The sequence below is a fragment of the Dasypus novemcinctus genome, chromosome 26, assembly GCF_030445035.2.
Source record: "Dasypus novemcinctus isolate mDasNov1 chromosome 26, mDasNov1.1.hap2, whole genome shotgun sequence".
Taxonomy (NCBI): domain Eukaryota; kingdom Metazoa; phylum Chordata; class Mammalia; order Cingulata; family Dasypodidae; genus Dasypus; species Dasypus novemcinctus.
In genome coordinates this window covers 53,550,156-53,578,057 of record NC_080698.1, presented here as the reverse complement: position 1 = coordinate 53,578,057, position 27,902 = coordinate 53,550,156, and the positions used below count along the sequence as shown (strand labels likewise).

The 27,902-nt window shown below is 62.6% G+C and overlaps 1 protein-coding gene across 5 annotated transcripts in view; it reads left to right on the top strand.

The window, feature by feature from the left end:
* Window positions 1-27,001, top strand: part of FBLN2 (fibulin 2) — an 82,981-nt gene extending 55,980 nt beyond the window's left edge. For 3 of the 5 annotated variants that reach the window (XM_058288938.2, XM_058288937.2, XM_071212241.1), the window contains exons 5-18: window positions 1,543-1,723; window positions 5,026-5,235; window positions 5,777-5,890; window positions 6,615-6,716; window positions 8,472-8,612; window positions 12,923-13,057; window positions 13,289-13,426; window positions 15,427-15,570; window positions 15,684-15,812; window positions 16,209-16,334; window positions 18,787-18,903; window positions 19,350-19,478; window positions 22,319-22,442; window positions 26,099-27,001. In XM_058288938.2, coding sequence (XP_058144921.1) covers window positions 1,543-1,723; window positions 5,026-5,235; window positions 5,777-5,890; window positions 6,615-6,716; window positions 8,472-8,612; window positions 12,923-13,057; window positions 13,289-13,426; window positions 15,427-15,570; window positions 15,684-15,812; window positions 16,209-16,334; window positions 18,787-18,903; window positions 19,350-19,478; window positions 22,319-22,442; window positions 26,099-26,456 — 2,148 coding nt within the window. In that variant the 3' untranslated portion in view covers window positions 26,457-27,001. Of the gene's footprint in view, window positions 1-1,542; window positions 1,724-5,025; window positions 5,236-5,776; window positions 5,891-6,614; window positions 6,717-8,471; window positions 8,613-12,922; window positions 13,058-13,288; window positions 13,427-15,426; window positions 15,571-15,683; window positions 15,813-16,208; window positions 16,335-18,786; window positions 18,904-19,349; window positions 19,479-21,140; window positions 22,443-26,098 lie in introns of all 5 variants that reach the window. The other 2 variants (XR_011647570.1, XM_071212242.1) reach the window with 2 other exon arrangements.
* The last annotated feature ends 901 nt before the right edge of the window (window positions 27,002-27,902 follow it).

Here is a 27,902-nt window from a genome sequence, read left to right as displayed (position 1 = left end):
ATCATAGAGGAACCTTGTTCTGACTGGGGGAGAGGAGGGGAAGGAGTTGGAGAAGGCAACAGTGTTTCACGCTGAGTGATGGTGACAGAGCTCTCAAAGTGGGCAGTGCTGGGAGGAGGATGTTGAGTTGTGTTTTTGTCATGTTGGAATCAATTTCCTCCTTTAAAATCAATTTCCTCCTTTAAAAAAACAACCTGTTATTAGGGAAAGGAGCAGTAACAGGCAAGTTTAGAATCAGTTATGTCTTTGTATTTGACCTTGGGCCGTTCCCCTTTTCTGAGCCTCAGCTTCTCCATCTATAAAATTCATCTCTTATGGGAGTGATTGAAAGGATCAGAGATAATGGAAATTAAGGTGTATGGAGTATGTGGTGAGTCTTCAATAACTGCAGATATTCAGCTTTGGGAGATATTGGTCTAGAGTTTCAGTTAGTAGTTGCTGTGTAACAAATCGCCCCCAAACCTAGTGGCTTCTGAGTGGCTTAGCTTATGAGACTGTGGGTCAGCCAGATAGTTCTTCCGAGCTGGGCCACATGCAGCTGATGTGGCTGGGTTCACGCTGCACCTGCAGTCAGCCGAGAGCTGTGGGGCTAGACGCCCTTAGTTGAGATGGCGGTCAGCCGCCAGCGGGCTAGTCTGGGCTTGTTCACTTAGTGGCTGGGCAGGGTTCTAAGAGAGGAAATAAGAGTATGCAAGATCTTTTGAGGCCTAGGCTCCAAAACTGGCACACTGCCATTTATTTCTCATCTTATTGGCTAAAGCAAATCATAAGAAACAACTAAGAGGTTGGGAAGTAGGCGTCTGCTCTTGAGAAGAGGCGCTGCACTCTCATATCGCAGGACACATTGGGCTCTTACTACAGTCAGTCTACCATGATAGCTTAAAGAAATTAAAGACTTTCTCTCTGGAGGTAAGCTCTCCAGGGGTGAATCCCCTGATACTTTCAGGGACCTAGGTTTCTTCTGTTTTTCTGCTCAGTCATCTTGAGCGTGTAGCTTCTGTCTTCAAGCTCACTTCATGTCCCAAGATGACTGCTGGAGCTCCAGCCATCTCATAGGTGTTCCAAGAAGGAGGAAGGGGAGAGAGCAAAAACGATGCACTTCCCAGATGAGTCTGCCCCAGTTAAAAAGCTTTCCTGAAAGCTCCACCCCAGCGGCTTCCATCTCTAACCACAAGAGACGCTGGGAAGCGATGTCTTAACTGGCTTGAATTTATTGGGTTTCTGTTAGTAAAGACGAGGGAGTAATGGAGGTGGGTTTTCACAAGAGGCCATGCATTTGTTACTTATTTATAAAGTCTGTCTTAGCCCAACTCTCTGCCAGACCTGGCTGGGAGAAAACGACCGCTCTGCCTGCAGAGTGCACTTAGGTGGCAGGACAGACGGACACTGGGCGATTCAGGCCCGTGCATCGGCCCCTCCCAGGAGCCTGGCCCTGGGCGGTGCCTGGGGCCCCCGTTGCGTCACGCGGGCTCCAGGCTGCGCGGGGCAGCGTCCCGGCCGGCGAGGCGCGAGTGGGCAGCGGCGCGTGTCTCCTGCCCGCAGCACTGCTGCGACTGCTGCGGCCTGGGGCTCCGCGTGCGGGAAGACGGCCAGTCGTGCGAGTCCAACCCCAACCTGGGCTACCCCTGCAACCACGTCATGCTGTCCTGCTGCGAGGACGAGGACCCCCTCATCGTGCCTGAGGTCCGCAGGCCCCCGGGGCCCGCGGCCACGCCGCGGAGAGGTGGGTGCTGCCCCATCCTGTGCCGGCGGGTGGGGTGGTCGGGGGAGGGTGGGGACAAGTGTTGGGGTTGCCAGCCAAGGCTGGTGACCTCTGACCTTCTGTGGGGACCCTGGGTCCACCGTCACCTGTGGCTTGAGGCACAAGTTTGGCTCTAAGCAAAGTCCTTCTGTGGCCTTGGACTGTGGACTCTGACCCATTAGTTCTGAGGTGAGCTTGGCAAATTTCCATTCCACCTTCTACTTAGCAACCCACTGACCTAACCACAGAGTACCGCCCGTCACCTTTCTCCTTTCTACTTTGTCCACTGCACATCTTCTTTGTCCACTGCACATCTTCCTCCCCATCAGCTCATCTGTTCACCACTGCTCCTTTTTTATCCATTCATCCTCCATCCCTTCACCCATCCATCCATCTATCCATATATCCCTTATTCATCCATCTGTCTTCCATCCATCCCCCATTCATACATCCACCCTCTTTCCTTCCTTCCTATTTTCCTTCCTTCCATCCATCTTCCATCTATCCATATGTCCCCTACTCGTTCATCTATCTTTTCTTTCCATCCATCCATACCTATCCATCCATCCATCCCCATTCATGCATGCATCCTCTTTCCTTCCTTCCTACTTTCCTTCCATCCGTCCATCCCTCCATCCATCCTTCCATCCGTCCCTCCATCCCTCCATCCACCCATTCTTCCTCTGTCCATCTGCCCACCAGCCCCTTCACCTGTCCCTTCACTCTCCCTTCCTCCTGTCCACCCATAACACGTCCCTCTCACCTGTGCCGTCCATGGGCCCCCAGTGCCCGACAGGACCAGGTGCAGAGAATGAACTCGTCAGTTTTCCCGCTGGCCTAACCAGTGTTTCAGTCCAGAACTGTCTTGTAGTTCTGTGTGCTCAGCCCTTGGTCCCGTGTTTGGCCCAGAAGAGTCCCTGACGAGTGCCTGAATCGCTGAATGGATGAATGGAAGATGGGCTCACCTGGTGGCCGCCACCGTGCCCCCGTCAGCCTTTCAAGGGCTGCCTGGGCCTGACCCCACTCTGCTCCCACCCAGAACCCGCCTCGGAGCAGGCACAGGCCCTGTGTGGGGGCTGAGAGCCCCACAGTGCCTCCGGGGCCAGCGAGGAGCCTGGCCCATGTTGGGTCGTGTCTGGGCCGCGGCCTGAAGCTTCCAGCCTCAGTGCCCCTGGCGTCCCCCCCCTCCCCTGCCCCCCTTGTGCTTGGGGTCCCTGGTCCAGCTGCCTGCCCATCCAGGCACCCAGGCCAGCCTGTCCCCTGACTTGGCCATTAGCATTAGCCTTCTCCTGCCGGTGTGGGGTGGGGGCGCCCCGGTACGGCGGGCAGTCTGGCTGCCGTGGGCCCTGGGCAGCCCGGGACAGGACAGCGAAAGCCCTGGGGCCCTCCTCAGCTGTCCACAGGCTCAGCCTTGGCTGGCTGGGGCCAGATGCTCCGGAGGCTCTAGAACCACTGCCTGGCCTTTCCTGCAGCTCTGTGGGCCCTCTGCAGCCCCTGTGAGCTCTTCCTGGGTACTTGGTGGATTGGGGCCCTGGTTTCATGGATTTCATGGCCTCTTGGGTCAGGCAGACCTGGTCGTATTCCAGCTCCACCACCTACCTCGGGGGAATCAGACCCTTCCCTGACCCTTAGTTACTGCCTCTATCAGATGGGATCCTGCTCTTCATCTTATTCTGAATAAATGGCCTGAAGCTTGGTGCCCGGTGGGGCTGGCACGCTGGCCCCGTCCTCTCGGTAGGGCCATTTCAGCAGGTGGAGGATGACCGGAGGCCCCGAAAGGGCCCAGGCCCCTGCCGAGTCCTGGGCACAGCGAGGACCCTCGGGCCCTGACAGCTCCCACCCCTGCCCTTGGCTCTGACCCAGAGCCCCACAGCCCTGGCCCGAATCCACCCGAATCTGTCAGTGCAAGACGTGGGACTCGGTGCCTGGTATCGGGGGGCCGGGGGCTCCTCGGAGGGGCTTCCTGGGGAAAAGCTCACACCTCGAGGGCCGCCAGGGTTCCAGACGTGGTGGGCCCGATGGGCAGGGCACCCGGTGTCCTAGCAGGGCAGGACAGGGTGGGCGTATGGCGGCTGGACCAGGCCAGGTCAGGACAGATGACCCAAGGCCGGGGAACTGGCCAGCCCCACGGGCCCGGACTCCCAGCACGGCTCAGGGAAGGCCCACAGCTGGCCTTGGCTGTAGGCAGCTGGCCGAGGGACTGGTGTGGCCCCAGAAGCATCTGCTTCAAGGCAAAGTCCAGGAGGGAGTCCAGTTTCAGGGGTTGGGGAGCAGGGCAGGGTCCAGTGCCACCGGTGCGTGTCTCCTCCTGGGACACCCGGGGGGACCCAGGCCTGAGGGCACGCAGGCAGCAGAGTCAGACGGGCCTGTGTTCGAGTCCTGCTCAGAGACCTTGAGCACGTCACTTTGCTCCCCCGAGCTTCGGTGTCCCACGGTGCCAGCAGGAGCGTGGGGAGGGACTTGGCCAAGGGTGAGCTGAGCCTGAGTCTCTGGAGCGGTCCGAGGAGCCCGGGGTCCAGGGCTGACCGCTGCACGCCTGCCGTGCTGGGACTCGGCGAGGGCCGGGCCGATGGGGCTGGAGCTTGAGGCACACACCCTCAATATGCAGCACGTTCCTCAGCCGTGACCTCGTGCAGCTGCTTTCTCGGTGGGCCCACCTGGGTGGGGCTGGTGGGCAGTGCTGAGCCCCCCAGGCCACGGAGGGAGGGGCTGGGGCGGGCCTGCCCCGGCTTTCTACAGGAGGCGCTTCCCAACGGGGCCAGCCCCGGGGCCCTCCCAGCCTCAGCTGCTTCTCCCTGCAGCCCTGATTGCAGGGATTCATCGCAGAGGGGCCTGGTGTCACCCAAGGTGACGGAGCTGGGGACGGCCTGGGGCAGGTTCACATCCCCGTCTGGTGGAATCCGGGCCTGGGGCCCTTCCGGTTGCTAGGGGACGTCCCCTGATGTCCCCCAGATCAGAGGTCTGCACCCAGTCCAACGCTTGAGCCAAAGCTTTCCGAAGGCTGTCACGGGCCTGACCCTGAGCCTTTGCCGGGGACCGCAGGTGCCAGAACTTGGACCCTGGCTCTGATGGGAGTCCTCTTATTGCCGGGGTGTATTCATTCATTCCCGTACTCATTCATTCATTCACACTTACCCCTGCCCACGCTGTCACTGTCCCTGTCCCGGGCACACGGGGGGTTCTGATAAGGACCCGCCCTGATCTCCAGGTGGCCTGTGGTCTCAGCCCCCCCCTCCCCCCCGGCTTGGGCCCACCCAGGTCACGAGTGCCGACCCCCGCCCCAGTTTCAGAGGTGGACGCGGCGGGCCGGGAGGCGCTGTCGCTGGGTGCAGAGACCGAGCTGCCCAACAGCCTGCCGGGCGACGACCAGGACGAGTGCCTGCTGCTCCCCGGGGAGCTGTGCCAGCACCTGTGCATCAACACCGTGGGCTCCTACCGCTGCTCCTGCTTTCCTGGCTTCCTGCTGCAGGACGATGGCCGCACCTGCCGCCCAGGTGAGGGACCTCCTGCCCACCTGGACACTGGGTGGGGGCTGGCCTTGCCGTGCGGCGTGGGCAGGCCTCCCCTCCCACCCCAGGAGCCCGCAGGAGCCAGGGTTCCCCGGCTCTGAAGGCTTGGGAGGCTAGGCAGACGGCAGCCACCTCCAGGGAGCGGGGCGCCAGCCCCAGGAGACGCAGGCCTGCAGATGCGCTCCGAGCCCCCAGCCATCCTCGGGCTGCAGTGGTCAGGCCCTAGCAGGCAGCCCCGGAGCTGGCCCCGGCCTGTGGTCTGGAAGGGCTTCCTCGGTGCCCCGTGTCCAGCGATAGATTTTGTTTTATCCTCCCTTCCCTGCTCTGGCCGGTGGAAGCCTCCAGCCCCGCTCGGCTCGACCACCATGGCGCAGCCTCTAAAACTGGCTGTTAAGCTCCCTGTGGAGACGGGGGAGGATGGAATGAGGTGCTGTCTGCCAAGGGCCGCCTGGGCCCAGGGTGGGAGCCTGGCTCTGCTGAAGAGTGAGGCTTCCCTCCCCCTCCCTGTCTGCCCTGCCCGCGACAGACAGGGCCCGCTCACAGCCGGAGGGCGCGGCGGAGCCGGCACCCAGGCCAGAAACTCCCCAGGCGGCCCCCAACACCATCCTGCTGCCCCTGCCGCAGCCCAGCACCTGCAAAGGTAGGCCGAGGGGCAGGGGGTGCGGGCTGGGCGGCTGGCAGGGGGTGAGCTCTCCGGTGCTGGGAGCGTGCAAGGTGGCAGAGGGGCCCGCTGCTGGGAGCTGGCGGAGCCGGGAGCGTAGCGGGGGGCGCGGTCAGTTGGCAGCCTCTGGCCTGGGCTTTGGGCAGATGGACCTGTTGCTTCATTTATTCCTTCAGTCCTACTGGCCTGCCTTCCTGGGTGTGTGACCCCGAAGCAGGTTCACGCCTGTTCATCTCAGTTACTTGCAAATTGAGATACAAAGTCCTCGACGGCAGAACCCTTAGGAGGCTGCAGTTGGGAATGCAGAGAGTTCTCCGATTTTGTTCCCCCTCCAGTCCCTCCTGCCTCTTTCCTTTTCTCCTCCCTCTTTCCCTTTTCCTCCTCCGTTGTCTCCCTTCTCTTTCTCACTGTCGTTATCACCGCTGGGGGGTGGGTGGGTTGGGACCCAAGTGCTGGCGATGGTGGGCGATCCGGAGCATCTTCCCGACGCCCCGGCGGGGCTGGAGCCGGGGGCAGGGGGCCCCGCGGAGGCCTGCGCAGCGCTTTGTCCACAGGGCCGGGAGCGGGAGCCCTTGATTCCGTCTCCGCGGCCTCTCTCACGCCACGGGCCACGGGGATCGGCCGCGGCCGGGCTCGCGAGCCGCTGGGGGGAGGCGCGAGGCCGCGGCAGGTGGTCTCTGACTGCCGTGCCGCTTCCTCCCAGACAACGGGCCCTGCAAGCAGGTGTGCCGCGTCGTCGGGGACACGGCCGTGTGCTCCTGCTTCCCCGGCTATGCCATCATGGCGGACGGCGTGTCCTGTGAAGGTGAGTGCCCGGGGCCCCCTCACGCCTGTCCCAGCCCAGGCAGCCCGTGGGGAGGGGGAGGGCACAAGCTGACCAGGACGGGGACGGGAGCGACCGAGGTCCGACACGTGCCGTGTCCGTTAAGGAACAGTAACGGAACAGGTTTGGCCGCTGCGAGGAAGATCCCCCAAATGTGGCGGCTTGAACAGGGTTTCCCTCACGCATCACCTTGCGGGGGTGGACGGGCGGTCGGGGTGGGACACGGCAGCCCCTGCCCCAAAACGTTGTTCAGGGGCCCGGGTTCTTCCATCTCGTGGCGCTGCCGTTTCCCGGAGCAGGGCCTCTAGGACTTGGTGGCCGCTAGAGTCCCCTGGACGCCCACTTAGAACCCGGGTTCTTGGGCTCCCAGACCTCCGACTCAGGAGGTCTGGGGTGGGGCCCGAGAATCTGCATTTCTAACAAGAGCCCAGGCACTGTTTCTGGCCTGCGGACCACCGTGGGACCAGCCCTGCCCCTGAGCGTTGCCCTCGTCTGCCTGGTTGACGTTGGTTTGCAAGCCCCATGTCCGTGTTTCAGCCCCGGATGGAGAAAGAGGAGGAGGGAAGCACCTGCCCAGGTGTTTCAAGGGCCAGGGCCAGGGCTCTTGGTGGGGGCTGGGACCGCGCTTCTAGGACCAGCCTCAGAGGCCCTGAGGGGTCACCTCCTCATCTCTGGAGGCAGGACAGGCTGAGAGCGTTCAGAGAGTCTGGGCAAGGCTGAGGTCAAGTTCAGGGCACGGGGTTCCCTGGGGAGAGTACCTTCACCCTGCCAGCAGCCGAAATCTCACGTCCAGCCCCTTGACTGAGCCTGGTGTTCTGATGGGGATGAAAATCATCCCGTGTGCCCAGAGAAGGCGAGACACTTGCCCAAGGGCTCCCAGCATGGCGGAGGACCTGGCAGGCCTCTGTCTCAGGTGGCTTGGGGCGGATCTCTGGCCCAGGCGGTTCTGTGGCCCCTGGCGCCGGTCCCCCATCTCGAGGGCCCTGGAGAACATGAGGAGTGCGTCTGTCCTGGGTCAGACTCCTTCAGGCCCCAGCCAGGCAGTGGGCCTCGGCGGGAGGGGGCGGCCCTGGTGAGGCCCCTGGAGCTTCCGCGGCCGGCGCCCGTGTGTCCCCACGGCTTCACCCACGGGGACCCTTGCCATAAGCACTGGATGCCCAGGCCAGAGGCTCAGCCTGGTTCGCAGAAGGGGCCCGGTCGCCCCCACCGTGTTCCAGAAGTTGCCAACCTGAAGAGCCCGAGAAACTTTGGACAATTCCAGATTCTAGGTTTCTCTTGACCCTCCACCCAGCCTGGCCACAAGTGCTCACATCTCTGGTCCTCCCCGGGACAGAGCACAGCCCATCGCTCCCTAGAGCCCCCTCGGCCCCTTTTCTAGTTTACGTTGCCCGCCTGGCCCCCTGGCCCTGCAGGTGTGCGGCCCCTTGGCTGCCAGTGGAGGAAGGGGCGTGTCCAGGGACTGGGTGGGGGCTGCCTCTGGTCCCACCCCACTGTGCGGCATGGGGCAGGTCGCCCGCCCTCTCTGAGCCCGTCCTCGCCATCTGTCCAGGGAGCGCAGTGGGCTCCAGCCCCAACATCTCGTGGCTCTGCAAACTCAGACTTGGTCCAAGGTCTGGCACTGGGCAGGTCCCCGCCCCTCTCCTGGCCTCAGTTTCCCCATCTGTCCCCTGAGGCCCCGTGGCGGGCCGTGTCCCTCTAACAGCCCTTCTGTTTTTCCTCCCCCCGCGGCCACCCTAGACCGAGACGAGTGCCTGCTGGGCGCTCACGATTGTAGCCGACGGCAGTTTTGTGTGAACACCCTGGGATCCTTCTACTGTGTCAACCACACAGTGCTCTGTGCCGAGGGCTTTATCCTCAATGCGCACAGGAAGTGCGTGGGTAAGCGAGAGCCCCCGCCCGCCCGCCCACTGCCACGGCTCTCCGCTCTGCATCACGTCACGCCACGCCACGCCCCGTGGCCGCCACATGCGAAAGGGCCTGGCCCTTTGCATGTGAGCTCAGCACAGCCGGCTCCCTCCCTCCGCTCCGTGCCCTGCCCTCCGTGTCCTGGTGTCCTGTCCCGCTTGTCCACCAGCTCCCCCGGGAAGCTGCTTTCCCCAGGGTCAGAGTACGTCAAGGGATGCGCGGCCTCGCCGGGTCATTGACCTGCCTGGGCTGCGGGAAAACGAGGAGGTCAGACCCTGGCTCGGGCAGCAGGATGGTCTACCTGGGGGCTGGGGTCAGGGAGGCCGGGGTTCAGAGTGGGCCTCTGCCCCTTGGCAGCTCGGAGGTGCTGGGCACATGACTTCCCTTCTCCGAGCCTCCGTTTCCTCATCTGGGCCTGGAGGGTGGTTTCGAGTGTTACATGACGAGGGTGGCACAGCCTCTGGGGCTGTAGCAAGCCGGTTACGTTAGTGGCTTAGACTGTTAAGTGTGTCCAGAGTCCAGAGACAAACGATGGATGCTGTGGTCCAGTGGATGTAGGCTTGGTGCGTGTTTGCTGTGTGGCCTTGGACAGTCGAGCTGTCCTCTCTGAGCCTTTGCTCCTCACCTCTAAGCTTGGGGGCCTGCCAAGCCGGGGGACTGGGGGCCTGGGCATGGCCTGGGCATGGCCTCGGAAGTGCTTGGTGAGGACCCGTCCTTCCCGTCTCTGGATGTCTGTGTGGGCCTGGGGGCTGGGGTTCCCGGAGTGCCCTGGGGCAGCAAGGACAGTGGGTCACCAGGCTGGTGGGTCCGATGGCTCCCGAGGAAACAGAGACCCTTGTCCTCCTGGAGTTCACGGTCCCCAATGGAAAGAGGGACCCCAGCTAGCGGGCACTCGGGTAAGGCTGTGGCCAGTGCTGTGACAGAGGCCGGTGAAGGGGCAGCTCACTCCAGTTGGTGGGGGGGGGATCCGGGCATGGCTTTTGGGAAAGGGGGCGCTGGCAGGTCTCCGAGTGTCGAGGCAGTGGGAGCGCGGGGCGGTGGGAGCAGGGGGCAGGGGGAGCGCGGGGCGGTGGGAGCAGGGGGCAGGGGGAGTATGGGGCGGTGAGAGCAGGGGGCAGGGGGAGTGCGGTGCAGGGGGAGTGCCGGGTGGTGGGAGCACGGGGTGGTGGGAGAAGGGGGCGGTGGGAGCAGGGGGCAGGGGGAGTGCAGGGCGGTGGGGGCAGTGGGGGCAGGGGCAGCAGGGGGCAGGGGGAGCACAGGGCGGTGGGGTCATGGGGCGGTGGAAGCAGGGGGGCGGTGGGAGCAGGGAGCAGGGGGGCAGTGGGAGCAGGGGGCAGGGGGAGTGCAGGACGGTGGGGGCATGGGGCGGTGGGAGCAGGGGGGCGGTGGGAGCACGGGGAGGTGGGAGCAGGGGGCAGGGGTGCTCCACGAGGAAGGGCGTCAGCAGGGGCAGCTCGAGGAAGAGTAGCAGGAGTGCAGCGTGTCCGGGGCGCGTGCGCCAGCCCATTTGTCTTCTCTGTGCTTGCGGGTCACGTCACGTCCAAATGTGCCCTCCTCTTTCCCCCGCTGCGCGGGCAGACGGGCCCCAGGGGCCGCCTCCGCAGATGTGTTTGCCCTGGCCCCGCCGAGGGCACAGCATGCGCCCCGCCATCCCCATGTGCTTGCCGGGGGTGGGGGGTGTGCGGGGGTGTCTGGGAAGGCCCCTGTGCCCCTAGTGCCCGCCCCCCAGGGCGCCCATCCCTCAGGCCAGCTCCCAGCAGTGCAAGGGCTCCCCTGGCACGTCCCAGGGGCCCCTCCACGGTCTGGGGGGAGAAGAGCTCGTGTGGAGGGGGCCCCTCCAAGCCCCGGGCAACTGGAGAACGGGTTCTGGGAGGAAAGGAGCAAAAGTGCATTCCATTCAGCAAAATTTATTCGCTCTCACTCCCACGCTTTCATTTTTCTCTCTCCTTATCACATTCTGTTCAGAGTTCTCTGTGCCTTCTCTGGTCCTTCCATTGCACGTCCACTTCCGTGTTCATTTTATCGTCCATCAGCATCCACAATTCTTGCTTTCTATCACTTATTCACCCACAGGCATCTCTGCGGTTCATTTGTTCACGCCACCCTCGTTTTTTTTTGTTCTTTGTTTTCCACCCAAGCTGGTGAGAAGGGAGGCTGGTGCACTCTCCAAGAGTGTCTGGGTTCAAATCCTGGCTCTGCCACTTTCTAGTTGTAAGACTCTCAGCATGTCAGTGAACCTCTGAGCCTCGGTTTCCTCATCTGTGAATTGGGATAATACTAGCTCCCACCCGTGGGGGTCATTGTGGGGGAATTAAATGAGTTCATCCATATAAAACACTTGCTAGTGTTAAACATCGTTTTGATGGCTCAACAAATGCGTTAGGCCGAGGCAGCCTGCGGGGGTGGTGAGCTCCCTGTCACTAGAAGTGTGTAAGTCAAAGTGGGACAGTACTGGGCGGGGCCAAGGCTGGAGGACTCCCCCCGTGTCTTGCCACTTGCCGCGTGTGCCTTGCACTCCGTGGGCTGCCTTTGGCCCCCTGGGGAAAGTGCTCCCAGTGGGCTGGCCTGCGAGAAGACCTGACAGGAGCAGCCCCGGGCCGGCCGTGCTGCAGCGCAGGGCAGTGGGGAGGGGGCGCGGCCTCTGGGCCAGGCGCTTCGGGATCCGTCCTTGCTGCTGCCACGTGGTGGCCGCGTGGCTCTGGCCCAGCCCAGCCCTTCAGGGCCACCTTGTTTCCTCACCTGTGAGACGGAGCCGGCCACCTCCGCCCCGCAGGACCCTGCCGGGTTCTGTGAGCCAGTAGTCTTCCCCTCGGTCCTCCAAGCCTGCCTTGGAAACCACGGACCCTGAAGTCTCCCTTTCCCTCCTCTCCGCCCCCCACACCAGGGTCTGCCCGATGTGCACCCCACTGACTCCCCCAGTGAGCCGGGGGGGGTCTTGCCCCCGGCCCTGCCCCTGCCCTTCCATTGCGTCCCTCCTCGCCCTTGTCCGAACATCACACCCCGAGCGGGATTCTCTGTCCATGCTGCGTCCTTCCCGGCAGCCTCCCCGCCCTGCTTCCTGGGTCTGCTCCTGCGGCTCCTGGAGTGCAGGGGGCTGCGCGTGCGAGTGGGTACGCGAGGTGAACATGCACCCCCCAGCGAGGCGGGCTCCGCCAAGGCCGGGGCCTGGGTCTCCCGGGCACCCTGGGCGCCCTCTCGTTCTCCCCCGCCCTCCCCGACGCCCCTGCCGCTCTCCTGGGCGGCCTCTGCCCCCCCAGCTGCTGGCCCCTGGAGCCCCCGGAGTGTCCAGCAGCCGGGTCTTGGCCCCTCCTCGGTGTGTCCCTCCCCGGGACCCCAGCAGACCGGGGGCTCTAGTACCACGTGCACGCCACCCTCCCAGGTGGGGTCTCCGTCCAGCCCCTTCCGTGAGCTCCAGCGTGGCTCTCCGGGCAGCCTCCCTGAGCCCCTGTGGGTGCTCGGCCTCCCCTGCCTTCCCTCTTCTCGACCCTCGGCTCATCCATCCCAACCGCAACCCTGGCGGGTCCCACCGCAAATAGCTCAGCATCCTACCCGGCTCCCAGGCCCAGCTCCGCCCGCGCAAAGGCCTCCCCCCTCCCCCCTCACCCCCTAGATGGCTGTGCGCACAGCCAGGGGCCTGCTGCAGATTAGACCACCTCCCCCCTCCGCTGGGGCGCCCACCTCCCTCCAGGTGAGAGCCGGGCCTCAGCTTGGCCGCCAGTGTCCCACCCACCTGCCCTGCCCGCTCTCACCCCCCAGCACCCCCTCTGCTTCCCTGCTCGCCCCAGCCACACCCGTGACTGCGCCGTGGTTCTCTCTGCCTCGTATCCACGTGGCTCTGTCACCTCTTTCCAGTCCGTGCTCAAGCAGCATCTTCTCTAAGGCTTCCCTGCCCATCCTACTTAAAGCGGGGCTCCCCTGCTCCTGCACCCCTCCTTTCCTTTACCCCCTTCCAGCAAGTTCATGGCCACCTTCCCTCTTCCATGTGTGTTTATCGTGTCTCCTTCCCTTGACCATCAGCTTCACCAGGCGGGAGTTCCTTTTTTCTTGTGCTCGGATGTATCTCAGAACAGTGCCTGGCCCATAGTAGCTGCTCAATAAGTACTTGTTGACTGAATGGATGAGTAGATAGATCAGCTCTCCTTGGATGGTGGGTGCCTTCCGGGCAGGGCTGGCTCTCGCCACCTCCCGGTGGCCCACGGGGCCCCGGCTGCCCCTGGAACACCCGGCACACGCCCCTGTCCCAGTTGGCTCACAGCCGCCACCGGGCCCTCTTCTCCCCGCAGACATCAACGAGTGCGTGACGGAGCTGCACACGTGCAGCCGGGGCGAGCACTGCGTGAACACGCCGGGCTCCTTCCACTGCTACAAGGCCCTCACCTGTGAGCCGGGCTACACCCTGCAGGACGGGGAGTGCACAGGTACGTGAGTCAACGCATCGCAGGCCGCGAACAGTGACCGGGACCCGGGCAAAGCGCCGTAAATGTGGTCACGGCCGTGGCCGGGAGGGGTCACGTGCCAGCGGGGCGACCTCGGTCCCCGGGGCGCCGAGATGAGCCCAGCCGGGGCTGTGGGGGCGGGGCCGCGGGGGGCGAGGCGCAGGGCCCGCCTGCCCTGACGCCCGCCCCCCGGTGCCCGCCCCCGCCGTGCAGACGTGGACGAGTGCGTGCTGGGCACGCACACCTGCCAGGCGGGCTTCACCTGCCAGAACACCAGGGGCTCCTTCTACTGCCAGCCCCGGCAGCGCTGCATGGAGGGCTTCCTGCAGGACCCCGAGGGCAACTGCGTGGGTGAGTGGGGGCTGCAGGGGCCGCTGGGGGTGGGCCCGGCTTGCTCCGCCCCGCTCTCCCGGCCTCACCTGGGAGTGGTCTGCCCATGGCCAGCCGCGGGGAGGCACCTCCCAATGGGGGCTGCTCTTCTTGTCCCAGATTGTCTGACCTTCGCTGCAGGTCGCCCCCAGGGGCCTCAGTTTACCCGTCTGCGGGTGTCCTAGTTTGCCAGGGCCGCGACCACAGACCAGGGTGCCTTCGCCAATGGGAATCTCTTGCTTTGGAGGCCAGAAGTCCAATGTCTCAATGGCCACACACTCCCCGGAGCCTGTAGCATCCGGGCGCTGGCTTCCCTCTCCCTCGCGGCGCGCTGGCTTGTACCGGCCGCCATCCCATGGCCGCCTGCCTCCTCGTCTGGCTCCTTCTGACCTCGAGTTCCTATCTGAGTCCAGCCTCCTTTGCTTGTCGGGATGTTGGGCAGGTTTGGTTAAGCTGCTCTGCTTCGTTCAGCCTCCTTAACCATCCGCAGCGTCCCCGAGGCCCAGGGGACAGATGGGCACAGGGGAACGTGGGTGGAGACTCGTGCTGACCCAGTGGAGCTGGACCTGATGAGGTTTATTGGTTTAACCCAACCAATAGTAAGAAATGTGTCTTCTATCGTTACCTGGCCCACGCCCGCACGCACCCACCTGGAACACGAATCTCACCGCCGCTGGGCCGGCGTGTGGCACGCGTTCACGTGGTCTGTTCTATGAAGGCCGGCGGCGCTTCCAGGCTGCTGTCGTGCTCCGCGGGGGGGAGCGGGAAGGCACTGAGGCCTGCGGTTTGACCGACGCTGGCCTGGTGTGGCCCCCAGTGGATCGGAGGCCCCGGCTCCCTCCCTCCCCGCCCAGCCCCTTGCTAAACGCTGTGGGTCCGCAGCCAAGGGGCCCGTCTTCCCCGGGAGCCCCCCGCCCTGCTCCCCCAGAAGGGCAGGCTGCATTTTGAGCAGGCCTGTGGGGAGGCGGCTGCGTGCGGGGCCAGCTCCGGGGTCCGCCCGTGTAGCGGGGAGCCTGCCGGAGCACAGGCAGCCCTTGAGCTGCCCCTCCTCCCGACAACAGCCCGTGGGTGGGCGTCCCACTTTGTGGGGAGGAAATTGAGGCGCAGCCAGGGGCTCTCTCGAGATTCTCGGGGGTCCCCCTGGCAAATCTGGGCACCTGCCTGACGCACCCCCTTTAGCAGCTCCTCCCAGATGCAGGAAGCGCCTGAGGCCGCTGCAGGGCTGTGGGCACGAGGGGCTCCCCGTGCTCGGCCCTGGGACCGCCCCTCCCAAGCGGGGGGCAAGGCGCGGCGGGGAGGCGTGTGCGCCTTCAGCCCGCTCCTCGGTGCCGTGTGCATCAACAACATATGAGGGCACCCCGTGCGCTCCCGGGGTTCTAGATGTGGGGGAGCCACAGCTGTTTAACAAGACATACTGGAGGGGGGGAGACTACCCAAAAACATTTAGAAAAGGAGGAGTTCCAGGTGCTTTGCAAATAATAAAAGAGGAGGCGCCTCTCCGGGGCTAGTCCAGGAGGGCCTCCCTGAGGAGGTGACGTTGGGGCAGGACCAGAGGAAGTGAGGGAGCCAGCCTTGAAAACATAAGGACTGTGATAGGAAAGGGGGAACAGCGGGAGCAAAGGCCCCGTGGTGGGACGGTGCCCGGGCGCTGTGGGGTGGTGACGAGAGTCGAGGGAGGCATGGCAGGACAAGGCCACGCAGGCAGGAGGGGCCTCGGGAGAACGTGCTCCAATTATCCCAGGGCTCAGCCTCGGTTTTCCCTCTGCTCCCGGCTGCTCCATCAGGGGCGGATGCGGAGACACTGCAGGACGCGACACTTGGGATCCTGGGGAGCTGAGCCCCCGGGCCTGGGGACACAGGATGGCCCCGTCTGGACCGGCAGCCTTGGCCGGGGTCTGCCCTGGGTCTCGGCTCCGGCGGCCTGCCGTGGCGTGGGGGGCGGGCGCGCCCTGGGGTCCCGTGACCCGGCCCCTGCTCTGCAGACATCAACGAGTGCACGTCGCTGCCCGAGCCCTGCAGGCCGGGCTTCAGCTGCATCAACACGGTGGGCTCCTACACGTGCCAGCGGAACCCTCTGCTCTGCAGCCGCGGCTACCACGCCAGCGAGGACGGGGACAAGTGCGTGGGTAAGGCCTCCTTCCCCGCCCGCAGCGCCGCGGGCCTGCCCACGCCTTGAGGGGCGCCCGGGGGGAGGGAGAGCCCTCGGCCTCAGTGCACGCCCCCGCTCTCCGCTCCGCAGACGTGAACGAGTGCGAGGCGGGCGTGCACCGCTGTGGCGAGGGCCAGGTGTGCCACAACCTGCCCGGCTCCTACCGCTGCGACTGCAAAGCCGGCTTCCAGCGCGACGCCTTCGGCCGAGCCTGCATCGGTGCGTGGTGGGGGGTTGGGGGACCCTCACGCACTCGGTGCCCCTCCCCAGCCCACGGGCGGCGGCCTGAGCCTCCCGGGGCTTCCTCTGCGCCCAGGCTGGCCTTCCAGCTGGCGCCCCCGCCTCCCGACCCCTCCCTGCGTTCTTGTCCGCCTGTCACCCTTCCCCTCTGCTTTTTGGTCCCTGCCTCTGTCACGCTCTTTCCTTGCTTCTTGTGCCTCTGTCCCTGTGTCTTCTAGCCACCCCCTCCGTCTGTCGCCCTCGTTTCTTGAATCTCGGTGTCCATCTGTCTGTCTCTCTGCCCCCCGCCCTGTCCGGGCCGCTCGGGCCGGGTGGTGCCCGGGGAGGGGAGGGGCTGGCCTGGGCCTCCGCCCACCCACCGTGCCGCCCGCGCAGACGTGAACGAGTGCTGGACCTCGCCGGGCCGCCTGTGCCAGCACACGTGCGAGAACACGCTGGGCTCCTACCGCTGCTCCTGCGCCGCGGGATTCCGGCTGGCGGCCGACGGCAAGCGCTGCGAAGGTGCCCGCGCCCCGACCTTGACCCCGCCCGGCCCCCCGCCCTCCCTGGCCAGGCTCCCCTCACCGCAGACAGCACCTGGCAGCCCGGGCGTCCCCTCCGCGGGGAGCCCCAGCGCCGCCCCCGGGTGCCCGCTGGCACCCCCGGCCACGTTTCCCCCCAGGCCCCCGCTGCTGCTGGGTGTCCCTCCTCCTCCCCCAGTGCACCCCGCCCCCGCCCCCCAGCCATAGCAGGTAGGGCGGTTTCTTGTCTCGAGTTCCCTCCCCAAGTGCCGCAGACAGGGGCTGCCTCAGACCAGAGGGGCTGGGTCTCAGGGTCCCCCATGCCCCCAGGCGGAAGCTCCTGCAGGCAGCGCACCTTTTGGTAGGTTCTGATCCCACAGGTGGCGAGGCCTTGGGGTCCGGGCAGGTGCGGAAGTGAGGAGGGCAGGTAGCACCCTGGGGAGCCCGGGGCCACCCCCCCGCAGATGGCTGGGGGGCCCCAGGAGCTCCCAGAGGAGCCAGGAGTGCAAATGTTAGGGACATCCCTGGTAGCCGACGTCGTTGACGGGCGAGGACCTAAAACACACGCTGCAGGCTAAGCCAAGCCGTCCACCCGCTGGCCCCACCCCAGGTGGTACGTGGGGTCCGTGTCCCCTCAGCGTGGGACGCCCCCATGGCTGGCGGATGGGGTGGTGTAGAGGGGCCGTCACACATCCCCACGCGTGTTCCCTGCGCTGTCAGGTCCAGCAGGAACTGGCGTGGAGGGGCCACGGGACTGGTCAGCTGACGGGGGTGGGCGAGTGAAGGAGGCGTGGGGGCTCAGCCCCGTTCGCCCGGCGCTGTCTTCCCCAGCCCCTCCCCATCCGAGGCTCCCTCTTCACTTTCTTCTTGGTGAGGAGGGTCTGCGAGCCCCCCGGGAGGCCCTCGAGCCCCCACAGTCCCCCGGCCTGGCGGAGGAGCCGGCCTTCTGCGTGTCTGCCCCGTGCCGGGGCAAGGGTGCGTGGCAGACTGGGCTGCGGTAGACGCCATGGGGCTGGGCTCCGCAAAGCAGCCTCTGCCACTCTGCTTGTGCATTCATTCATTCACCCAGCCATTCATTCACTCGCCCATTCATTCATTCACCCAGCCATTCATTCACCCTGCCATTCATTCACTCGCCATTCGGTCGCTCACCCACCCATTCATTCAGTCACATGCTCAGTGTGCGTTAGCGCCTCTGCCACGCCCAGCCGTGAGCCGAGTGCCATGCGGGTGGAGGTCCCTGCCTTCCAGGCAGTGCTGTGTGGTCACAGCATCATTCATTCGCCTCTTAGCCTTCATGTTAAGCAGAGACTCAGATGAATCCAGTGTCACCCTGGTCCCCGAGAAGCTCAGAGACCAGTAGAAGAGATAGCCATTCATTCATTCATTCATTCACTATGTTGCCAGATCCTGCGGGGGCTCCCCTGGCTGCTTCCAGCCCCCCACTCCCTCCACTGCGCCACCCGGGCCTCCCCGCTGTCCCTTGAACGCCCGCGGCGCCCTCCCACCCCCTAGCCTGGCCTCCTGCCTGGAGCCCCTTCCCTCGAGAGCCCCACGGCTCCTTCCCTCTCGCCCACTTCTTCCCTGACGGCATTATTTAAAATTTTCGCCCCCGGGACACGCCCCCTGTCCCCCCTTCTCTGCTTTATCTTTCTCTATGGCACTGCCACCTTTTAACATACTCCTTATTTAGCTAATTTATTAGCGCCGTTAGCATCCTGGGCAAGCGGCTCCCACGAGGCACCTGTGCCCAGGGGCGTGGCTCTCAGGAGGCCCGTGTCCAGCTCCCCCCCTTGGGCGTCTGAGGTGGCCTGTGGCTGCCTCCTCCAGGCAGTGGGCCAGGAGTCCACCAGCACGCCCCTGCCACAGCCACGGTTCCTGGGCGGGTCTCGTTTTTTTCTTTCAAAGAAACCTTAGATTACAAAATGTTACATGAAAAATATACAGGATTCCCATAGGCCCCGGTTCCTCCCCCTCGCACGCTTTTCTACATTAACAACATCGTCCATTAGTGTGTCCTGCAGAGTTTGGTAGGTTACGATGAAATATGCGACAGCCTGTGTCTGTCACTGCAGTGTCAGGCAGGACAACTCCAATGTCCCCAGAATGCCCCATATTACCTCTCCTTCCCTCTCCCACCCCTCAGAGCCTCTGGTGGCCACTGCCTTTCTATCAGCGATAAGAGCTCTTCCGTTGCTAGAATAATCATAAGTCTGTAGTAGAATAATCGTAAGTCTAGCTTAGTCCATTGTTAATTCCCCAACCTTGAGGATTTGGAGATGGTGATGCTGGGCCGGTCTTGCCCCTTCTGGCCTCAGTTTCCCCATCCACCCTACGGGGAGGCTCACGGTGAGCCCTGGGAGGCTGGGCCTTCGTGCCCAGGGGGTGTGGGCCAGGCCCGGGGTGGGCGGCTCAGGACCGGGAGGCCCGCCCTGACCCCCGTCTCCGTGCAGACGTGAATGAATGCGAGGCCCAGCGCTGCAGCCAGGAGTGCGCCAACATCTATGGCTCCTACCAGTGCTACTGCCGCCAGGGCTACCAGCTGGCCGAGGACGGGCACACCTGCAGAGGTACCTCTTTTTCCCAGGCACCCCAGAGAGGAAACCCCCTTCCCAGGTTCCAGACTCCCAGAGAGTTCCCCCAAGCTCGGAACGCACAGGACACACAGGCTTCAGCCCTGCTCTTTCCTGGCTGCATGACCTTGGACGAATCACTTCCCCACTCTGAACCTCAGGCTCTTCCTCTGTCAAACGGGAATAGTGATCCTGACCTCAGGTGGATAATAGATGCAATGAAATAACATATGTGAGAGCCCCCAGGCCCCTAACTGGCCCTCAGCTGAGAGCAGCCATCATGGAGCAGTTCCAGGCAGTGAGCACTGGAATGGGAGTCCTGTTTTGCTGTGTGGCCTTGGGCTACTCTCTTCTGCTCTCTGAGCCTGTGGTCCTCAGAATGAGCGTGAGTGGTGGGGCCCTGCGGGCACAGGGTTCACGAGGGCCACGCCTGTCTCGGGCAGACATCGACGAGTGCGCGCAGGGCGCTGGCATCCTCTGCACCTTCCGCTGTCTCAACGTGCCAGGGAGCTACCAGTGTGCTTGCCCGGAGCAGGGCTACACCATGACGGCCAACGGGAGGTCCTGCAAAGGTGAGCTGGGGTTCCCTGCCCTTCCACGGGCAAGGGTGGACGTGGAAAGCCTCACAGGGTCTGCTCTGTGCTTGGAGCTCACATGCCACGATGGTCAGTGCCGGCAGTGGCCACATTAGCCAAGGTCTATGCCTGGGATGAGGAAGGTGATGGTCTATCCACTGCTTGGAATTTTCCAGGCCTGGGCCCTGCCCTGGGATATGGTAGGGACACTGTGGGTGGCTCTCCAAGAAGCAGGAGACCTGTCCTTTGAGGAGCCCATGAAAATGGCAGCCTCCAAAGCCCAGTCAGTGTCCCCATGTCTCTCTGCTGTGCAGTGATGGGGTGCAGTTGGGTCTGTGGACACAGAGGGTAGCGGGAAGGGGGTCACAAGGAGGCATATCCCAGCCCTGCGTGCACAAAGGCCATCTTAGGCAGGACTCTGCAGGGGTAGGAAGGGTGGCACAGGAGTGAGCTCCCCATCACTGGAGGCATGCAAGTGGGGCTGGGCAGCCACCCCTTAGGTTTGCAGTAGAGGGGGTTCTGGCCCTGAATGGGGACCAGATTCTGACATTTCTTGTGATGCTGGGCTTTATCCCCATTTCTGCACGTCTGGTCTGTTGAGGCTGCAGTGATGGGGTGACAGCCCCAGGGGAGGCCGCAGGGTCGAGGATCCCTCGGCAGGGTCTTGGGGTGTGCCGAGCAAGGCCCCTGGTGGTCGTGAGTCCAGCCTGCCGCTGCCTGCGAGCTGGGTGGGGCCGGGCCGCAGCTGCTGCCCCTCCCCGTCCCTCCACCCACCAGCGCCCACAGGGCGGCAGCAGGCCCCGCCCCCTTCCCGCCTATCCCGCCCCCTTCCCGTGACCCCAGCTCCAGGGCCCCTCAGCAGAGGGTCACCCGGGGCAGGGGAGGAGGCGTGGAAGGCGCGCCCTCCCTCACGTGGGTGGGTGGGGTGCGGTGGCCCCGCCCGCCCACAGCCACGTCCTGCTCCGGCCTCTTGCTCTGTTTCCTCCCACTGGCCTCCGCCCCTCCCAGGGAAATCAGGCCCTGGCCCATTTCACAGAGGAGGAGGGTGCGGCCCGGGAGGGGAGGGGGGCGGGCCTGGCCCCACGGGAGACGGGCAGCCAACAGCCTGCGCCCGGGCGGTCGCGGACCTGCCGCAGTTGTGGCCGTGACCTCGGGCACGCTGGGACACGGGCTGAGGCCAGTGCCAGCGTCCCGGCGTGCCGGGAGCAGGTGTGAGTTCAAGGGGCCTTGACGCCCCCTGGACGTCCCGTGGGAAACCGCGAGCTGCGGGTGGGCTGCCGCGACCGCTGTCGGGTTGTGCTGTCGTCGCTGGGAATCCGCCCGGCCTGGTGCCTGGACCCCAGGTTCCCGCATCGGGCCCAGCTGCCCCGCTCCTGCTGTGTGGCCTGCAGCCACGCCCGTCCCCCTCCCTGGGCCTCAGTGTCCTCCTGCTGGAGGTGGCGGGTGGCCTGCAGCGCCCAGGGCTGCGGTGGGGCTTAGAGGAGGAAACTGCCTAAAGCAGGTCAGGGTGGAGAATCGGCCCCGGGCGGCCCAGGGGTCTCCCGTGGCCCGGCCCTGCCAGCCCCGCCTGCCACCCCGCCCCAGCTGCCCTCTCCAAGCTGAGCGGCCGGAGCACCCCGAAAGGGGGTCTCGGGAACCCTTATTTGCTCCTGTCTACAGGTCGTCTACAGGTGGCTCACCATCACACTCACATCTCCTAGCACGCCCACGCGTGCTCCTCTGAGCTGTTGTCGGAGATGCTGATTGGGACATCTCTCCGCGTGGGGTGTGTGCGTTTCAGTGTTTGGAGTGGCTGCCGCTGGGTGTTTGTGTCCTCGTGGCCTGTGTGTCCCCCTGCCCGTGTGCCTGTATGTCTGCGTGTCCATGTGACTGCATTCCCACGTGTCCCCTGCCTGTGTGTCTGTGTGTCCCGTCTGTGTGCCCGCATGTCCGTGTGTCTGCATTCCCACGTGTCCCCTGCTCGTGTGCCTGCCTGCCTGTGTGTCTGCATTGCCACGTGTCCTCTGCCTGTGTCTTTGTGTCCGTGTGACTGCATTCCCACGTGTCCCCTGCCTGTGTCTGTGTGTTCGTGTGTCTGCATTCCCACGTGTCCCCTGCCTGTGTCTGTGTGTTCGTGTGTCTGCATTCCCACGTGTCCCCCTGCCTGTGTGGTTTGCATGAACATCTGAGAGTGGCCGTGCTTTGTGCTCGTGAGTCTTTGCACACGTGTGTTTCTGTGCATCCGTGCAGCGCGAGCACGTCTGTGCAGCCCAGTGGGGCCTCCAGCATTGTGCGCCTTGGGGTCTGTACAAGCAGCTGCTCGGGCTTGCAGCCAGCAGTGCACACGCCACGTCCTGAGTGCCCGCTCTGTGCCAGTGTGCTGCTGGGTGCTGGGGCCCTCCAGGAACAGAGGGACCCAGACCTGAACTCTCCCGGAGCCCGCGTTTGAGGAGGGAGGGTGGAAACCGGCAGACGAAAGGGCTTGGGTGTATGTCTGAGGGAGAAGGTGGTCGGGGAGGGCCTCTGGGAGGAGGTGATGAGCCGAGGCCTGAAAGTCAGAGAAGATGCGGGGAAAGTTGCAGCAGAGGCAGTGCATGTGCAAAAGCCGCAGGAATCCCTCCGCGGGAAGGGGAGGAGCCCGGCGTCCGTGGGGGGCCTCGGGCTGTAGTTCTTGGAGGGTCGACGTCAGCGGGGGATGTGGCCGGACGGGCCATTTGGACCCCATGTGTGGGGCGGGGTGGGGCGTGAGCCGGGGGTCTCAGAATCAGGACAGCGTGCCCCACTCCAGTGTGTGCTGGTCCAGGCTGGGGTGCCCTTGCCACGGGGTCCCTCAGGCGCCCCTCCCCTCCTCCCTGCAGACCTGGACGAGTGTGCACTGGGCACCCACAACTGCTCCGAGGCGGAGACCTGCCACAACATCCAGGGCAGCTTCCGCTGCCTGCGCTTCGAGTGCCCTCCAAACTACGCCCGGGTCTCCGAAACGTGAGTGTCTGCCCCTGGCCTGGAGCCCGGGGCCCTGCACGGCTCCCGTGCAGCCCAGGGGCCGTGAGCACCCCTGCTTTTCACGGCCCTCACTGCCTGGTCTTTGGTCTCAGTTTCCCAAAAGCAAACAAAAGCATCTTGCAGAAAGGTCAAATAGAGGATGAAGAGAAAAAGGCTCACAGGAAACCTCAAGCTCTGTCTTGATTCTCTCCTTCCCTCCCTCCCCTTCTCTTTCCTTCTCTTTTCTCTCTTCCTCCCTCTCTCCTTCCTCTTTACCCCTCTCCCTCCCTCTCTCTCCTCTTCTATTTCTCTCTGCCTCTCCTTTTCTCCCTCTCCTTTTTTCTCCCTCCTTCTCTCTCCTTCCCTCCATCTCTTCTCTCTTTCCCTCTATCTCCTTTCTCTCTGTCTCTCTCTCACACACACAAATAATGTATTAGTTAGCTATGGCTGTGTAACAAATTGTCCCAATACTTAGCAGCCTGAAATAGCAAACATTTATGATCTCACACAGTTTGAGGGTCAGGAATTCAGGAGCCGCGGAGTGGGGCAGTTCTGGCCAGGGTCTCCCTCAGGGTTGCCATAACCCTTCGGCCAGGGCTGTGGGACCCCACACCTCCCTCCCATGGCAAGGGCAGGAGGCCTCAGTTTCCTGCCAGGTGGGCTCATGAGATGGTGTCCCCAAGAGCGAGTAGAGAGAGGATGAGGACAGAAGCCGTGGGCCTTTGTGACCTAACCTAACCTCAGGGGTGACTGAGCCTCCTGCCCAGCGCCGCGTGTGGCTCACTGGGAGGCAGCATCACAGGGTGCAGGACATGGGGCGTCTCTCTGGCTGGGATCACGTGACTGAATGGTGCTTGGCATTTTGCTCTATTTCCTGCCCTTTTCTAAACATGTATTTTTTTTTTAAGATTTATTTTATTTCTCTCCCATCTCCCACAGTTGTCTGCTCTCTCTGTCCATTCGCTGTGTGTTCTTCTGTGTCCACTTGTATTCTTGTCAGCAGCACCAGGAATCTGTGTCTTTTTTTGTTGCATCATCTTGCTACATCAGCTCTCCGGGTGTGCGATGCCACTCCTGGGTGGGCTGTGCTTTTATTGCATGGGGCGGCTCTCCTTGCAGGGCACACTCCTTGCATGTGGGGCTCTCCCACGCTGTGTGGCACGGCACTCCCTGCGCACGGCAGCACTGCGCGTGGGCCAGCTCACCACACAGGTCAGGAGGCCCTGGGGATCGAACCCTGGACCCTCCATATGGTAGGCGGACGCTCTCTCAGTTGAGCCACAACTGCTTCCCCATGTTATTTTCTTAAAGCACTTTGTTCTTACTAAATACAGCTGGTTTCCCCACTTTATTTTATTTTGTATAATATCTTTCCAGATCTAAATTTTGAAAATGACTAAAGTGACACGTGCTTATAAAAAAAAATCCAAACAACAGAAGCAAATGTTCCTGACCCCCGCTCTGCATGTCCCCAGTGCCCTGCCCGCCGGCGGACGTCTCCCCTTACCTGAGCGTAACCCCCCAGGCAGCGCCATCTGTCCAGCAGGGCCTCGACGGCTCCGCAGCTTGCTCCTTTCCTGTTGCACGCTGTCTGCCATGGCACGGGCAGGCGGCACAGCGCCTCCCAGCAGCACGGGGTTTCCCAGGATGGCTTGTGTTATGACGTATCCCTGGGTGCCCTGCAGGAGGGGTGGCCGCTCTTTTACTGCAGTGGACTCTGCATGGTGGATGTCCCTGTGCATGTCTGGGGAGGTTAAGTGCCGTGTCTGTGCCCCTGGCAGGGGCCTCACCTGTCTGGTGTCAGTTGCCTCATCTCCACCTGGGGATGACAGTAGCACCCCGCCAAGGGTGGGCGTGGGGATGAAATGAGCCAGTGCATGTCAGAGGCTGGGCACAGTGCACGGCATGTAATAGGTGCCTCCTCAGTGTCACTTGTGGTGGTTGTTCCTTTGTGCCCGTGTAACTCATGTGCCCTGGCTCACCAGTCTGGGACCCTATTCTGGGAGATCATGCAGAGCTCCTGTGCTCCGAGGGCCTGAGCCATGTCCCATCTCAGAAGCAGAGTTTTTAAAGTCAGTGATTGAATGATAGTGGCTCCCAGGGCCAAGAAGGACCGAGTTGTGTGCTTAGAAATCTAAGGCTACCCTGGAGGGTTTGGGGGGGGGGGTGTCCCTTGTCATCTCTCACGGCAGAGTCTTGAGGCTTCCAGCAGGTGAGGGCATGACTCAAAGCCCCAGGTGGGCCATCTCTTGGCACTTGAGAGGCTTCCACCTGGAAAAGGGCAGGTTTTCCCAGGTCAGAAGGGGAAATGGCTTAGAAGGGGAGTCAAATTATGAAAGAAAACTAATTAAACAATGAAAACACCTTGGCCAGGGAATCCATGCCAATGAGGAGTGTGCAAGTAAAATAAGGGGAGAAGGTTGATAGGAAGGAAGAAAGGAAGGTGGGTCAAAATAAAGGATGGGTAGAAGGGTGAGTGGATGGATGGATGGAAGGAGGGAGGGAAGCAACGAAAGAAGGCAAGAGGAAGGATTGATGGATGGGCAGATGGATGAAAGGTAGGTAGGAAGGAAGGAAAGCAGGAGCAAAGATAAGATTGAAGGATGGATGGTTGGATGAGAGGAAGAAATGAAGGTTGCTGAATAGATGAATGGATGGATAGAAGGAAGGAAAGGAAGAAGGAAGGAAGGGAAGGAGGGAGGGGGAAGAGAGGGAGGAGAGAAGGGAGGTCAGAATAAAGGATGGGTGAATGGATGGGTGGGTGGATGGAAGGAAGGGAAAAGGGAAGGAAGGGAGGGAGGATTGAAGGAAGGTAGGAAAAATGGAAGGATGGATGGATGGATGCATGGGTAGGCTGGTGGATAGATGGGTGGGTGGATGGATGAATGGAAGGCAGGCAGGTGGGTAGATAGAAAGGATGAATGGGTAGAGAGATGGATTGGTGAGTGGATGGAAGAAAGGGTAGAGGGAAGTTAAAAGTAGGTAGGAAGGTAGAAATGTGGAAGGAAGAAAGGATGGTTAAATGAATGGATGGGTGGGTGGGTGGATGGATGGAAGGAAAGTAGGTAGGTAAGAGTGGGTGGAAGGAAGGTTGGATGGTTAGGGAGATTGATGGATGAATGGAAATAAAGGAAGGAGAAAAGTAGGTAGAAAGATAGGAATGAAGGAGGAAAGGAAGGATGGATGAACGCATGGATGGGTGGATAGATGGAAGGAAGGTAGGTAGATAAGAGTGGATGGAAGGATGGTTGGACAAGGAGATGGGTAAGTGGATGGATGGAAGGAAGGGAGGAGGGAAGGGAGGAATGGATGAATGAAGGGTGGATGGATGGATGGATTGGGTGGGCGGAAGAAGGCATGTAAGTGCATATAGATAAATAAGAACTACAAAACCATACCAGGCCCTGTGCGAAGCGCTGTGTTTTATAAACTTGCCCCATCCTCCCAGGGGAACCACAAAGGGTGTTATCCGCCATCTGACAGATGAGGAAACAGGTCAAGAGAGGGCGCATGACTTACCCAGACCCCTGGCTCCTTAGCGGTAGAGCTGGCATTTGAACCCGGGGCCGGGGCGGGGGCTGGAGGGAGCGGGCGGGCGGGGTGGCCGGTGAAGGGTGGGCGGCCCCGCTGACCGCGCCCCCGCCCCGGCCCCGCAGGAAGTGCGAGCGCACCACGTGCCACGACTTCCTGGAGTGCCAGAACTCGCCGGCGCGCATCACGCACTACCAGCTCAGCTTCCAGACCAACCTGCAGGTGCCCGCGCACATCTTCCGCATCGGGCCCGCGCCGGCCTTCGCGGGCGACACCATCGCCCTGGCCATCACCAGGGGCAACGAGGAGGGCTACTTCGGCACGCGCCGGCTCAACGCCTACACGGGCGTGGTCTTCCTGCGGCGGCCGGTGCGCGAGCCGCGGGACTTCGCCCTGGACGTGGAGATGAAGCTCTGGCGGCAGGGCTCGGTCACCACCTTCCTGGCCAAGATGCGCATCTTCTTCACCCCCTTCGCCCTGTGAGGCGCGCGCCCGCCGAGCCCGCGCGCGCCCGCGGAGCCCCGGGGCGCGCCCTGCGCCCGGCGGGCCGCTCCTTTTTGCTGTTGGGCGCACCCGCCCGCGTGCGGTGGGGCGACCCCAGCGGCGGCGTTCCCCGGGAATTCCCAAACGGCCTTGGTTTTGCTGACTTGATCCCTCTTGGGCGCGTGGCCTCTGCCGCGTGGAGGGCGTTTGGCGGCAGGAGTGGCGGCTTCAAGGTCAGCTTCGCTTCAAGGTCAGCGTCAAGGTCGCCGCGTGCTCCGTGGGTGGCGGCGGAAGGCTGAAGGCTGGAGGAGCAGCGCAGAAGGGAAACAGCGACCGCCTTGGGACCCCTGGACTCAACTGGATGACCCGTCCCCAAAGTGGATATTTCATTTCATGTACCACTGTGATTCGTTCTTTACTCTATTTTTCAAAAATCATTTTAAGATTTTTTAATGATAAAAGTAGTACTTGTACATTGTAAAAAAAATATTCAATAGCACAAAAGGGTTATAAAGTGAAAAAGTAAAACCTCTCTGGTCCCCTTACTTGTGTCACGTGTTTTTGAGTTTGGTGGCAGTGTCTGAGTGTCCCGGCGTCTTAGCTGACCACCACATCTTGTTCTCTTGGGTCAATAATTTGCCTGCAAACAAGTTCACCCTGAGGTGGAAAAGGCAGAAGAATCCACAGACGCTTTGTGATCCTTTCTTCTCGCCTCCTCCTCCTCCTCCAAATGTGGACCCCCCCTTGTTGGTGACTTTGGATACCGCCCGGCAGTTCCTGTACTGGCCCCTGTTGCTGAGCCTAAAACAGACCAGGCAGTGGGCTTGGGTGAGCCCCGAGGAGGCAAGAATTCAGCTTTTCTTCTCCGGTGTAGGTTTCTGGGGCAAAGGGGATGTATCAGAACCCCTGGGGATGCCGAGGCCCCGAGAGGGAAGAGGTGTGCCCAGGGCCCATGGTCACTGTCCTCAGCCCACGCACAGACTTTTGCCACCGGCCTCGGCTCTTTCTCCTAAGCCAGTGGATTTCCCCCAAGCCGTGACTTGTCTGGGTCTGGAATGGAATGGACTGGGATTGCGGCCAGTGTTTTAAGAATGAAGTCAAATCAGGTAGCCAGTGCCAGAGTGTCAGCCTCCTGAAGGTGAAAGCTGTGGAACGGTAGTGTGTGCCTCTCTGCTCACGTACAGGTGCACACAGGCTTCCTGTGACCTGAAGTCCGGTCCCCGTTGTGGGGGTGGTCAGAGGTGGGGGCTCCACATGCCTGTTGGGGATGAGAGAGCCTGAGCCCCGAACCAGGGGGGTGGCTCTGCTGGGCTCCGGTGATGGCTGCTTTGGGGGAACACGGGCCCGGCATGGCCGCATGTTCTGATTTCTCAAGACAAGTTCCCAAACTATATTTTGATGTAAAATCTCCCGATTTTAAGATAGGCAATTAATTAAAACTTCAGG